The sequence below is a fragment of the Pan paniscus genome, chromosome 2 (assembly GCF_029289425.2).
Source record: "Pan paniscus chromosome 2, NHGRI_mPanPan1-v2.0_pri, whole genome shotgun sequence".
Taxonomy (NCBI): domain Eukaryota; kingdom Metazoa; phylum Chordata; class Mammalia; order Primates; family Hominidae; genus Pan; species Pan paniscus.
In genome coordinates this window covers 78,737,057-78,751,880 of record NC_085926.1, presented here as the reverse complement: position 1 = coordinate 78,751,880, position 14,824 = coordinate 78,737,057, and the positions used below count along the sequence as shown (strand labels likewise).

General features: G+C 36.4%; 1 protein-coding gene across 12 annotated transcripts in view; it reads left to right on the top strand.

Moving 5' to 3' along the window:
- The window catches only part of ROBO1 (roundabout guidance receptor 1), a 1,167,237-nt gene extending 1,152,962 nt beyond the window's left edge, over window positions 1–14,275 (top strand). For all 12 annotated transcript variants that reach the window (XM_063602854.1, XM_055110152.2, XM_055110151.2 and 9 more), the window contains 3 exons: window positions 4,506–4,814; window positions 11,217–11,413; window positions 12,586–14,275. In XM_063602854.1, coding sequence (XP_063458924.1) covers window positions 4,506–4,814; window positions 11,217–11,413; window positions 12,586–12,600 — 521 coding nt within the window. In that variant the 3' untranslated portion in view covers window positions 12,601–14,275. The remainder of the gene's footprint in view (window positions 1–4,505; window positions 4,815–11,216; window positions 11,414–12,585) is intronic.
- Window positions 14,276–14,824: the final 549 nt, after the last annotated feature.

Genomic DNA, 14,824 nt, shown 5'->3' with positions numbered 1-14,824 from the left:
CTTCAGTCACACTGACAGGCGGTATCTAATGATTTATTTATTCCATATTTGCCTCTTACAAGTTGAACCCAGATAAAGGGTGGGATTAGGATATATGAATATTTATTAGCCAGAGTCTTATTGAGTAAAAGCCAGGAATAAGTGCATTTCTAGGACCTTCTAATAGATTCTTTCCATCCTCTCTCTTCAACCTCTCTAATGCATTTACATAGTTGATTTAAAAACCAAATCTACATTATTTCTCCATTCCTACTTTTCATAAATTATAAATTCACCACCCTCTTTGGAATGATGTTATTTTGACTTGATTTATCATTAATTACAAGGTCTGAGGACTTGAAGCGGTTAAGTAAATAGAGTGCTGGATCTCTATAGCAGGTTAATGTTGGCAGAATTGTCTGAATGCATATGTTCTTATATGTTACTTTACATGCATTATACTGTTATTTGGAAAGTCTTGTAGAAAGAATGAGTGTTTATAAGATTACATGAAGTCTACACACATACATACAAAACAAGTCCACAATCCAATTTGTGAAATCCAATTTGTACTACTCATGGTACAAATTGGGTGAAAGCACTATATATCACTATGTGGAATATGGAATTGTTTATACTATAATAATCCCTGGCCTCATAAGCAGGGATATCCCTGCTTGGTGATATTTTATAATACCTAAGAAAGAATTTATTTGGCAATCTGTTTATATAAGAAATCAAACCTGTCAACATTTCCCTCTCTAATTGTCAATTAGATACAGTGACAAATATATATAGGAAGTTAGAATTCTTTAAATTATCATCAGGTTCTCTTCTCTTTTTAACTTGTGTTATAAATAACACCTATCTAGAACATCTAGTAACAGATTTTGTCTCATGAGTCATATATTCCCAAGCCTTTGTATGATGTTAAGATAGTGGTAGTCATCAGTTTTGATATCTTAAAGGCCCAGACATTTTACGATTTGATGATAGTGGCAGTCATCAGCTTCCTGATAATCTGTGTTCGCAATCCAATTTAAGTTTATAGCAAGCAGATAGTGCAGAAATGAGCCTGCAGTCACTCACTCTCTCTGCTTCGTGGTATGTTCTGAATTAGACTTTTTTCCCCTTGTTGCCAATCCCAGGCTCAGTCTGAACTTAAAATCATTCTTCCTTGGGTCCCTTGGCTTTAGGCTACTTGATAGAGCCTGTCTTCTAACTCTCTCTTTTTGGTTATCTTTAATAATAAGTAACATCAAGGGAGGGGACATCATAGTAGTTATTTTTATGTATTATTTTTTGAAAAATCTGTTAAAGTAGTAGACAAAGGAGGAAAAACACACTTGTGACACTGTCGATCTATCTTGCAAGACAAAAAACTTGATTTTATAAAATCAGAGGGAAAATTAGTGCTATTGGCTATAATTGGCTACCATTTTGGCTAAACTGTTGGGTCTATTTATATGATACTCGAACATGGTAAGCCGTGAAAACCACTAACAAAAGAATGCAAGTAAAAGTGTGATCACTTCTTATAATCATTCCTAAGTAAAACAGCTGGTAGGTACTAAGATGGCAACTCAGACTGTCTGTTTTCAAAACTAATACAATGAATTCTAACACCTTAGCTTTAGCATATAATGCCAAAAGAAAATAAGTTTCAAAAAATTGTATATTTATGGAACAAAAAAGTTTCATTTATTTTTTAAAAATATGTAATTATGAGAAATACTAGGTTAAAACTGATGCTTCTTAGGGCCATGAATTTGCTGTTATACTAAGAATCTTCAAAACACAATTTTAATATTTAACAGTTTCTCATGCTGATACATGAAAATGATGGTCAATGGCCCAGTGTCAATAATAATAAAATATCTGGAAACAACCAGAATATTTCTCTATAGGGATTGGCTAAAAAATAATGATGTAGTCATAGAATATAACATTAGGCAAACTTTTCCAAAAAAGAGTAAAGCCCTATGTACACATATGGAAATCTGTATAACTACCTGGTTAGGTGAAAACAGCGCAATCCATTCATGTTGGTAAAGAAGGAAGGCTGTCTCTGTGTGTGTGTGGTCCTTTTTATCTGGTCACCACATGTGAATGGGAAGACAGGTACTCTGTGTCATCCCAGGTGTGGCCATTTTATATAGTCCTTGATGTGAACGGTGCTCCCTGCAGTTATGAGACTTGACAGCCCTGCTTTATAAACAACTTCAGGAATGATCTATAGAAAACCATTCAAGCCCATTACCTCTGCATAGTCAATACTAGGGATTTGAAATGGAGGTGGGGAGGTACGGAGGTTGTTCTTTCAAGTTTAAACTCCTACTGAATTTTTTACCATGTAAATTTGTATTTTTTTAATTTAAAATCTTAAGGCTAATTTTATAATACTAAGCATGCAATAGATGTTTTATGAATGTGTTTTAGTTTATTCTAGACATTATTCTAGAAATGTGAAAACGTTACCATTTCTAAAGACATGACTTAAAAACATAGCTATGCTGATAATTCCAAAATCCCTGTATCTCTGGTTTTGATCTCTCCTGAAAGTCAGATTTTATTTACAAATACCTGTTGTACCTTTCTATTTTGATACTCCAAAGGCTCCTCCTATTCACTTTTTTAAAACTGAACTTACAGTCTTCCTTCACAAACTCTCCCTTTTGTTGCATTCTGTACCTTCAGTGATGTTCTTTTCATTCACCAAGCCAACTGTGACAAAAATCCTAAAAGTCATCTTAGATTCTTTCCTCCCCCCATCCCTGTACTGTATTTCATTGATCCTGAAATAATATTGATTTTTCTGCCTTAATCTCAAACACGTCTTTTCCTGTCCATCTGAACAGACACCAATAACATTTTATCACCTATCATTAATTATGTGAGTTATTATAATAATCTCTTGACCTCCAGAATTGAAGCTTTTCTTGTTAATACATTCCCCATACTGCAGCCGGAATAACTGAAACTTAGTATCTACTCTTATTCTTCTACTAAATTACCAAATAATATTAGGATACATATTTCCTTTCTCCCTGGAGGAATGATTTTTAAAGATAGCACTGATTTAAAAAATTTTTTCTAGATATCAAATTTTATGACTACTTTCATTCTTAAGTATATCTATGATATACAAAATTGAATTATAGGCTGGGTGTGGTGGCTCATAGCTATAATCCCAGTGCTTTAGGAGATCAAAGTGGGTGGATGGATTGAGCATAGGAGTTCGAGACCAGCCTGGGCAACATAGTGAAACCCTGTCTCTACAAAAACTACAAAAATTAATCGGGTGTGGTGGCATGTAGTCCCAGTTACTCAGGAGGCTGAGGTGGGAGGATCACTTGATGGGAGACAGAGGCTGCAGTGAGCTGAGATCACACCACTGCACTCCAGCCTAGGCAACAAAGCAAGACTTTGTCTCCAAAAAAGGGAAGAAATTAAATTATATAAGTTACATTATATGTAATATGTATTACTTAAGATGTAACTACAACTAGAAGTAACTGTGTGTGTGTGTGTGTGTGTGTGTGTGTGTAAATGAAATTAACATATATTTATACCAGTGATTATCTAGTTTAAAACCTCTGGGTACGTAAACACAATGGTGAGATGCCATCAATGAATAGTAGATTATAAACATGCAATTGAATGTAGTAATATAAAGAACACTGAACCATTGGTTAGTCCTGGTTCTGATTATATCTAGCTTTGAGATGACACAGTAGCTTAAGGTCTACATATTTGAGCTTCCTTCTCTACAAAATAAGAAGAGATTTAGGCTAGATTAGAGATAGCAAATAAGTCTCAACTCAAGTACAACCTCAATCAATTTGCAGTGATTGTCTGAGGAGCAAAGGCATGCATCTGGTACTAGCAGTGTTATACTGAAATCAATTAGGAAGCTCTACCATACTTGGGAGAGAGAAAGTTACAGTACATATACCCAGCGTTAGCTATCCCAGGAGCAGATGTCACTAAGTACCAACTTTGTCATTCAATGGTTCTGTGCTAGATAACAGGAGTACATTAAAAGTGTTGGTCTTGGCTGGGTGCAGTGGCTCATGCCTGTAGTTCTAGCACTTCAGGAAGCCAAGGTGGACAGATAACTTGAGTCCAGGAGTTTGAGACCAGCCTGGGCAAAATGGCAAAACCCCATCTCTACAAAAAACACAAAACGTAGCCAGGTGTGGTGATGCTCGCCTATAGTCCTAGCTACTCGGGAGGCTGAGGTGAGAGGATTGCTCGCACCCAGGAGGTCAAGGCTGCAGTGAGCTGAGACTGCGCACCTGCACTGTAGCCTGAATGACAGAGTAAGACCCTGTCTCAGAATAAATAAATAAATAAACATAAATTTAAAAAAATTGGGGGTATTTTTCCTTGGTTACCTTCAAGTATTCTAGTTCATCTAAGATATAGTATCTCTTAGGTGAATGTGGCTCCAATGATAATCCAAATGTTTGATGATTTTATAAGCAGCAGACTTTTACAGTAGTATTTTTAATGTTTCTCTTTAGATCTTCCACCACCTCCTGTGCCGCCACCTGCTATAAAGTCACCTACTGCCCAATCCAAGACACAGCTGGAAGTACGACCTGTAGTGGTGCCAAAACTCCCTTCTGTGGATGCAAGAACAGACAGATCATCAGACAGAAAAGGAAGCAGTTACAAGGGGAGAGAAGTATTGGATGGAAGACAGGTTGTTGACATGCGAACAAATCCAGGTGATCCCAGAGAAGCACAGGAACAGCAAAATGACGGGAAAGGACGTGGAAACAAGGCAGCAAAACGAGACCTTCCACCAGCAAAGACTCATCTCATCCAAGGTACTCATCCAATCAAGCAGCAAATAAATATAGATTGAGTGTGTTTGCAAGGCATACAGTTAGGCTCTATATGGCCATGTAAAAAGTGGTAAGATTAAGAAATTTGCTCTCCAGTGGAGGAGATAGGGATGTACTCGAATAATTTTAATACAGTTCATTCCAGTATATGCCTTTATACTCAACATCACCTGGAGAGGTGCCAACTGAGTTAGATTTTAAAGGAAAGCATGATTTCCACAGGTTAAAGAGGGAGAAGGGATATTGGGGAAAATAAATAGGTTGAGAAAAGAACATGAATGTGTGAAAATGAATGTTTGGTGAACAATGGTTTCCACTTTGGCTGGAGAATTGAATATTTGGGGCCAGAGACCATCTTTACAAAAAATACAAAAATTAGCTGGGCATATTGGCACATGCCTCTAGTCCTAGTTACTCGGGAGGCTGAGATGGGAGGATGGCTTGCACCCGGGAGGTCAAGACTGCAGTCAGCTGAGATCACACAACTGTTCTGTAGCCTGGGTGAAAAATAAAACTAGAAAGGTGGTTAGGCCAAGTTGCAAAGGCCAGGGATACTATTCTGAAGGGTTTGAGATTTATAACAAGGGCATTTGTGAGCCAACAAGTAATTCTGAGTGAGAAAGGACATAATCAGATATGTGTTTTAGAAAAATAACTGGCAGCACTATACAGTGAAGGAAGAGACTGGAAACCGGTAGATGAAGGTATCAGAAACGTTACAGTAACACTCTAAGTATAAAATATGAAAGCACTGAATTAAAATAGCTCAGAAGAACAGGAAGGATCAGCCTGTACAGACACTTCAGAGAGAGGCCCAATAAGACTTGGTGGCTAATTGAATGTTCAAAGGTAAGTTGAAATAATAGAGTAAACAAAAAAAGTTATTCATAGGTTGACTAGGTGGCCCTGAATGACCAGTGAAACATGATTGTATTAACCAATGTAAAAAAAATAAAATAAAGAACAGGGAAAATGTTAAATTTCATGGGGAAAATTTTTGCAGTTTTGAATGGATTAAAATGCCAACAAGAACACAGATAGTAAAAAATCACAACGAAAATTTAGAGAATTAGGTTTAAAGGTGAGGAGAAAGGTTGTGAGGACAGAGTGGATTTTAGAACCCACAACACAGAGGTGATAATTATGTGAATGACAAAGTCTGAATTTCAGCAGAGATAATGCCGGTAACTATTTATCAATCGGCTATCCAGGAAGAAAACAAAACCAAACCCTAATTTGTAGCCATTTGCTTACTTCTGTTGTATGAATACTCTCAAAATTGCCAATTTCAAGTCACTGAATGTGGAGGTAGGAAGAGATGAATATATTCAGCTATTGTGAAATATTGAGCCTGCTCCAACACATCACTAGTCCAGGATGATTATACTTAGGGAGCAGGCAGATAATCAACATCCTATTAAGGAAACAGATTGACCGACCCAGAGATTTAATAATCAAGATATCCAAGCTATTGAAAATAGTGTCCTATAAAGAATGGGGTGGGAAATTTTCAGACAGGAAGGCATATAAAATACCACAGTGGTGAAAGTTGAATGTAAACCAAGCGAGGAAAAAAGGGATCTTGCAATATGTTTTTTGTGGGTTAGAATAAAAGCCAGCCTGTATGGAGTTGGAAAGTGAATGGAAATTTTGGAAGGGAGGTGATGAGCACAAGTAAGCTCTTTCTGGAAGTTTGGGATGAGGAGGAAATCTTGGGATAGAGTTTGACAGAAAGGCCAAATCAGTGGAAATGTTTTAGGATTGTGGATTTGAACATTATTATAGACTAAAGAGAAGAAACCATGTAGGAGGAAGAAACACAAGAAATGGAAGATTATTAGTTGAGGAATCAGCAAAGAGTGATAGGGGAATGAAACTTAAAAACCTACAGGGGCACTTAACTACTGTATTTTAATAGATATATTGTGGTAAGATCTGACCTCAGTGTATTGTTGTATTTATTATGGACATCTGGTCATTAGCTAACTTCTTTTCAACACAGAGGGCAGTTTCTCTTTGTTCTGTGACTGCAGCATGAACTCCTAATCCAGGCATAGACTCACAAGTGAGGTTATAAATAAAGCTGTGCGTTTCAGGCTGATGCCTCTATTGTGTGACCACAATATCCTTGATAATATCACCACAATCCAAAGCTTGAAAAACTTACTTATTTTTCTCAGTTAACCCAAAGTTGATCTGGCTCTGAACTTTTGACTCAGTGTGACTCGACTTCAAATAGTGATTCATAAATAGAATGTGATGATGTAAATTGCGAGGTTTATATCTGGCCAGAAAGTATGGAGCAATTCCTGCTTATAAGAAGGCTTCATTAAAAGTTGGCTGGGTGCAGTGGCTCACGCCTGTAATCCCAGCACTTTGGGAGGCCAAGGTGGGTGGATCACAAGGTCAGGAGTTCGAGACCAGCCTGGCCAACATGGTGAAACCCCATCTCTACTAAAAATAAAAAAATTAGCCGGGTGTGGTTGTGTGCACCTGTAATCCCAGCTACTCGGGAGGCTGAGGCAGGAGAATTGCTTGAACCCGGGAGGAGGAGATTGCAGTGAGCCAAGATCATGCCATTATACTCCAGGTCTGGGCGACAGAGCAAGAATCTGTCTTGGAAAATAATAAATAAATAAATAAATAAATAAATATTTTAAAAAATTAAAAAGTAGCTGAGATTATTCTTCAGAAGGAAATTTTACAAACCTGAAAATATCTTGTATGCAGATTTAGAAAACAGAGATAAAATTTTTAAAATCAATCTTCATAAATTTAGTAAGTTGTCCTTTCTGCTATAAAATATTTCTAACAAACGAAGTAAGACTAGACCATTAGTCTAGAAACAAGGAACCCATGGAATCATGGAAATCACTGAGGTACACTGATGAGTTATTATTTTATATGCTCTGCTTTTCCAAATTTTTATTTGAATCATAACCCTATGTATATATGCCATTAAATGATCATTTTTATGCATTGCTGTAATTTTCACCTTCATAATTCAGTTTACATTGTTTATAGTGAAAGAGGCATCCTGATTTATGTGTATAATGAATGATTATTTTTCATTAAGGAGAGTGGTCTTTTGGACTTGAATTTCTGATCATTTTGCTGACATTTGCCTCCGTTAGTTCAATTTATTTCTACATATATCAAACACCTACTGTGTTATTAAGCATTGTACTAAATCCTGAGATTTATGTATAAGCATAAACCTTGACTTCAAGGGGCTTGTAGTCAGGGAGAGAGGGACAGATAATCTATAAATTCATAGATATTTTTGTATTCAGTATAACCTTCATAGTGCCATGATACTTGAGAGTCCAGAAGAGAGAGAATTCACTCAGGACTCTGAGAGAATGTTAGGAAAGATCCCTTTCCTAAGAAAAGAGGATTTATTTAGGTGGATAATCTGCATAAAAAGCCCGAAGGTCTATTGAGGGAACTGTAAGAAATTCAGTACTACTACATAATAAAAGTGGTCAAAGATGAAGCTCTTGAGGTACATGAAGGCTTAAGTCATAAAGAGCCTATAGATTTTATAAGAGGAAAGTGGCTGAGTGAAGACAGTTTAGAGGGGAATAGCTCAAGGATGTTTGAAGATGTGTGCAACCCCCAGACAAGAAATGTAGAAAATATAAACCATGTTATAGGAGCAAGAATGGGTGACTCAGAAAATCCAAGAAACTTTTTAGAGTCAAAATCAAACTTACTTGTTGTATGTTGGGCCATGTGGAAAGGATACACTTAAGATGTATGGAAAGGTTGTTGAAAGGGAAGAATCTATAATAATTTCAATTTTCTGTCTTGCGTATCTTAATGATTAGTGATGTCATTCACTGTCTTAGAGAATGTAGCAAAGGAAGATATCTAAGGGAGTGAGCATTGTGAGGTCAATGTTCAACAGGTTGAGTTTGAGGAACATGTAAGAGTAGGGGTTCAGCGGGGGTGCCTATAGGAGCCTAAGGTTTGGGGCATAGTTTAGGAATTAAAAATATAAATTAATGATTCAGCATGATGAAAATAATGTAAAACAATATATTAATGACGTGTTACAGGTCAAGATGAAAGTATATCAGCACGCAAAGCAGACAAAATACCTCCCCTTATGACAGTTATATTTTAGAAAGGGTTATAATCTGTGAGACTGGGTAAAATCACCTAGGGTCAGTAGAAGAAAAAATATATATATAGTATTAAGCCATTCTTGCATTTCTATAAAGAAAAACCTGAGACTGGGTAATTTATAAAAGAAAGAGGTTTAATTGGCTAAGTGTTCTGCAGCCTTTATAGGAAACATGGTGTTGACATCCGCTTGGCTTCTGAGGAGACCTCAGGAAGCTTAGAATTATGGCGGAAGGTGAAGGCGGAGTAGGCACATCACATGGTGAAAGCAGGAGCAAGAGAGAGAGAGAGTGGGATGGAGGTGCCACATACTTTTAAACCACCAGATCTTGTGTGAACTCAGAGCAAGAGCTCACCTATCATGAAGGGGATGGCCCAAGCGATCCATGAGGGATCTGCCTCCATGATCCAGACATCTCCCACCTGGCCCCACCTCCAACAGTGGGGATTACAATTCAACATGCGATTTGGGCAGGGACAAATATCCAAACTATATCATTCATCTATACACACACACACACACACACACACACAAATGATATACATACATATATGTATAACGTATATATAATTATATTATACATATATATGAATTATATACATTAGGCTGAAAGTAGAAACCTGTAGAGCATCAGCATATCCGTGGTGCTTCATAAAAAGAGCTCACAGAAGATTGACCAGGGAGGAAGGAAAGCTAGCAGCTGAGAGAATAATATTTGCATTGATTAAGAGCAGTAAGAAGTCCAGGGACACAAGGCTGGAAACACGGTTAGCATTATCAATTTTCTCAGTTTCATGGTAGTGATGTAGGCATAAATAGATTTCAGTGGGATGCAGAATGAATGGGAATTGTGACTAAAATATTGAATCCAAATTGCTTTTCAAGAAGCTTGGCTGAGTGGTGAGGAAAGAAAGAAGGTGTTGATTTCATGGAGAGCACAGTCTTAAGGGGAAAGTTTTTAGCAAGAGAGAGATTTTATCATATTGTAGTTTGAGAAAACTAAAGTCAGTAGAGAGAAAGCCGTTGATGAAACAGAGACAGAGGATGATGGTCACATGGTATCAAGTGTTATGAAGAGAAGCTGCAGAAACAGTCATCCTCATGGACTGTGAAACTCCTATGTGTCAGAACTGTGGGTTAGGGGTGAAAGTTGTGACGAGTAGAATGGAAAGAACAAGACGCTATCAAGGAAGACTATACTGGCTTCAGAAAACGATGGCTTGGGACTCAGAGGTGGAGATGTTTTTGTGCAAGGATAGAGGAGCAATGATTTAGAACTGGTGATGGTGAGCTAGAGGCAAGCCTTCCGCCTTACCCTTCCACTACAGAGAATGTCAGGGGGAACTTCAAGGGAAATCAGGCTTCATTCAGGCAATGTGAATAGTAGAGGAAGCATTTGGGGGAGGTGGGGAAAAGCATGCCAAAGAGTTAGGTATTTATGTGTTTGTCATCTAAAAGGCAGAGTTGGCAGACTTTGGAGAGAAGTGAGCAGCTGGCTGATGCATCAGTAGAAGTAGCACCAAATTTCAAGCAGTAAGGAGGTAGAAATTCAGGAGACAGAAATTAATTGGAGTGGCTTGCTGATTGAAGTTAGCAACAATAGCAGGCTTCTAAGATTCAGAGTTCCATAATGTAAATAGGACATTGACGTGGAGGTTGATATTTTGGTGTCTGTGGAGTGAAACCAGGCTTGGTTCTGTTTGATATTTCTAGGAGACTGGGCTTGATTTTTACCAATTCCTTATAATAACATTTTATAAGTTATGTAGATATTTTATTATCTCATCTGTTTTCATATCAACACTAAGAAACTGCCTCACGTGTCCATGTGAACGGAGGCCTGACAGAAACCCTCTAGGTATAGATGTTATCATCACTTTTTTTGGAAAAGTAGAAACTAAAGCCTAAAATAATCTGAGATCATATAGTGAATGACAGAATTGGAAGCCAAGTCTGACTCCAGGTTTGGTTTACCTCTTTTAATGATATTGGTCTCTAGTGAGTTTGAGATGGACAAGAGCTTATGAGTGGAATCAATCCAAATCCCTGACTACTAACAGGAAAACAACAAGGCTTATACTTTTCATTTTCAAGACACTATGCTGCATTATTCATTATGCTTATAGAGTATCCTCATTTATACCTTAAATCACTGATGCTTCCTTATTCAGAATTACAGATAGACAGGAGTGATACAATATACAGTGAAAGTGTATGATGGTGCTCACCTGCATTTATTATATTTCATTACACAGAGGATATTCTACCTTATTGTAGACCTACTTTTCCAACATCAAATAATCCCAGAGATCCCAGTTCCTCAAGCTCAATGTCATCAAGAGGATCAGGAAGCAGACAAAGAGAACAAGCAAATGTAGGTCGAAGAAATATTGCAGAAATGCAGGTACTTGGAGGATATGAAAGAGGAGAAGATAATAATGAAGAATTAGAGGTATCTATAATTTTTCCCCAAGTTTACCAATGTTAGACTGTGGTTGTTTTATGTAGTTAGGAAACTTCATCAGTGTACAGAAATGTTACTGTTTTATTGCAAACTTTTCAGTACTCTAATGTCTATGATGGCAGAAACTGAAGTTCTGAGAATTTGAGAATTTTCTTGAAATGTGTCCCAAAGTTTTAAATGTTAATGGCAGTTTATCTAGGGTTTATCTTCATTTGCAGATTTTCAGATAAGAAACATATATGGCAAACACATTGTTAAGAAGTAAGAGCTGTTGATCTAGAGCTATTATAATTCATAGCATTGTAGCAGGCTATAAAAACCCAGTAAGATGACAGAGTTATATGATGTGAGTGAGGAAGTTGCCATAGTCAGCACCAGGGTAATGTGGCTGGTTTGGCTAACTGTCCTTCACCTTTACACTTCTGAAAGTGTATGCCTAGTCTGTGACACTGACCTCCCCAGTTGGAGGAAACTTCTTAAGTCAAAGATATACTCTCTTGTTAGCCTTGGCATATCATAAATTCTCCCCTCACCCATTCAAAGATTGTATTTTCTCAATTTAATAAAAGTTGAGGAAAATTTTTTAATAAATATAGTTAAACTCAAGTAGATAAATAGGTGTCAAATGACAACTTTTTATAGTAGAAGCTGAAAAGGTATAGGCCATTATGTCTAATTGAAAGTCCTATAAAGCTCAATGTATTTCGATTTTGAGGTTTAGAATGAGACTTTCCGCCTGCAAACAGTTAGAGAAGTTGTTTTTCAGGTCTTAGTTTATTTTAAAATAGAAGTAGCCTTTTGGGGGAACAGAATGGCCTTACTGTTAACTCCAGTATTTAAAACCAACAAAAGCAGAGTTGTAATGTTGACTTGGGGCTGAGGGGAGTAGATAACTCAACACATTCCTTCCTGCTTCTCAGAGCCCTGTGCCCCACCACGCAACACCGGGGCACTGTGCAGAACCCAGTTTGGTACTTGTTGAATTTGCTGTGAAGACCAACTAAGGTTGATGAATGAATTAGTTGACATGAGCCCTTTCCAACATAGTCCACTGAATAAATGAAAAGACACATTAAATTATAATAGTAATAAATGCATATAAATAAACACAATCCTCTTAAGATTTATTTTCAAATGTGACAATAACGTATCTCTTACAGGAAACTGAAAGCTGAAGACAACCAAGAGGCTTATGAGATCTAATGTGAAAATCACTCAAGATGCGTCCTGTCAGATGACACATGACGCCAGATAAAATGTTCAGTGCAATCAGAGTGTACAAATTGTCGTTTTTATTCCTCTTATTGGGGTATCATTTTAAAAACTTTATTGGGTTTTTATTGTTGTTGTTTGATCCCTAACCCTACAAAGAGCCTTCCTATTCCCCTCGCTGTTGGAGCAAACCATTACACCTTACTTCCAGCAAGCAAAGTGCTTTGACTTCTTGCTTCAGTCATCAGCCAGCAAGAGGGAACAAAACTGTTCTTTTGCATTTTGCCCCTGAGATATGGCATTGCACTGCTTATATGCCAAGCTAATTTATAGCAAGCTATTGATCAAATATAGAAAGTTGATATTCAACCTCATGCCAAGGGCTCTCAAAGTATAATCTTTCTTTCTATAGCTAACTGCTAATGCAAATTAAAACATATTTCATTTTAACATGATTTCAAAATCAGTTTTTCATACTACCCTTTGCTGGAAGAAACTAAAAATATAGCAAATGCAGAACCACAAACAATTCGAATGGGGTAGAAACATTGTAAATATTTACTCTTTGCAAACCCTGGTGGTATTTTATTTTGTCTTCATTTCAATCATTGAAGTATATTCTTATTGGAAATGTACTTTTGGATAAGTAGGGCTAAGCCAGTTGGATCTCTGGTTGTCTAGTCATTGTCATAAGTAAACCTAGCAAAACCTTGTTCTATTTTTCAATCAAAAAGTAATTATAAATACGTATTACAAACAAGTGGATGTTTTTAATGACCAATTGAGTAAGAACATCCCTGTCTTAACTGGCCTAAATTTCTTCTGGTAGTGTCAGTTCAACTTTCAGAAGTGCCACTTAAGGAAGTTTGATTTTTGTTTTTGTAATGCACTGTTTTTAATCTCTCTCTCTCTCTTTTTTTTTTTTTTTTTGGTTTTAAAAGCACAATCACTAAACTTTATTTGTAAACCATTGTAACTATTAACCTTTTTTGTCTTATTGAAAAAAAAATGTTGAGAAGCGTTTTTAACCTGTTTTGTTAATGCTCTATGTTTGTATTTGGAATATTTGAATAATGACAGATGGTGAAGTAACATGCATACTTTATTGTGGGCCATGAACCAAATGGTTCTCACTTTTCCTGGACTTAAAGAAAAAAAAGAGGTTTAAGTTTGTTGTGGCCAATGTCGAAACTTACAAGATTTCCTTAAAATCTCTAATAGAGGCATTACTTGCTTTCAATTGCCAAATGATGCCCTCTGACTAGTAGATTTCTATGATCCTTTTTTGTCATTTTATGAATATCATTGATTTTATAATTGGTGCTATTTGAAGAAAAAAATGTACATTTATTCATAGATAGGTATCAGGTCTGACCCCAGTGGAAAACAAAGCCAAACAAAACTGAACCACAAAAAAAAAGGCTGGTGTTCACCAAAACCAAACTTGTTCATTTAGATAATTTGAAAAAGTTCCATAGAAAAGGCGTGCAGTACTAAGGGAACAATCCATGTGATTAATGTTTTCATTATGTTCATGTAAGAAGCCTCTTATTTTTAGCCATAATTTTGCATACTGAAAATCCAATAATCAGAAAAGTAATTTTGTCACATTATTTATTAAAAATGTTCTCAAATACATCTTTCTTTCATGTGTTGATTTTTTTCATTGTGTGCTGATCAAATTTATTCCATTTAATCACAAAGTCGTTCTGTCTTAACATTTCACCCCTGTATTATCAGACGAGTGAAAATTCTCAATTAGTTGTATGAATAACCAGGCTTTACTGTAAGCAAAATTTTACCTAAGTCCTCTGAAATTAAAAATGTAAGATCAGTCAAGACCTAGAAGTTAATAATTGGATCAGAGACTAAGTCTTTAATATTAAGGGTATATTATTTTTGTTTATGTATGTGTATCTGAGTTTCAGTTAATCTATTTCATCTATTTCTAAAATAATTGGGATTCAACTAGATAAATGTGATTTGTAAAGTTTGAGCCACCTATGTTCTGTCAGCAAGAAAATTAATTATATAACTCTGAAATGCTTATCAGTAACTATCTGCTTTCTTGTTACGAATTCACGTAAAATTTTAACAATACCTATCATATACCAGGTTATACATTATTCAAGTTAGTTAGTGTATCCAGGTATTCAACTTTAGATGAACAATATGGGCACCATGTCT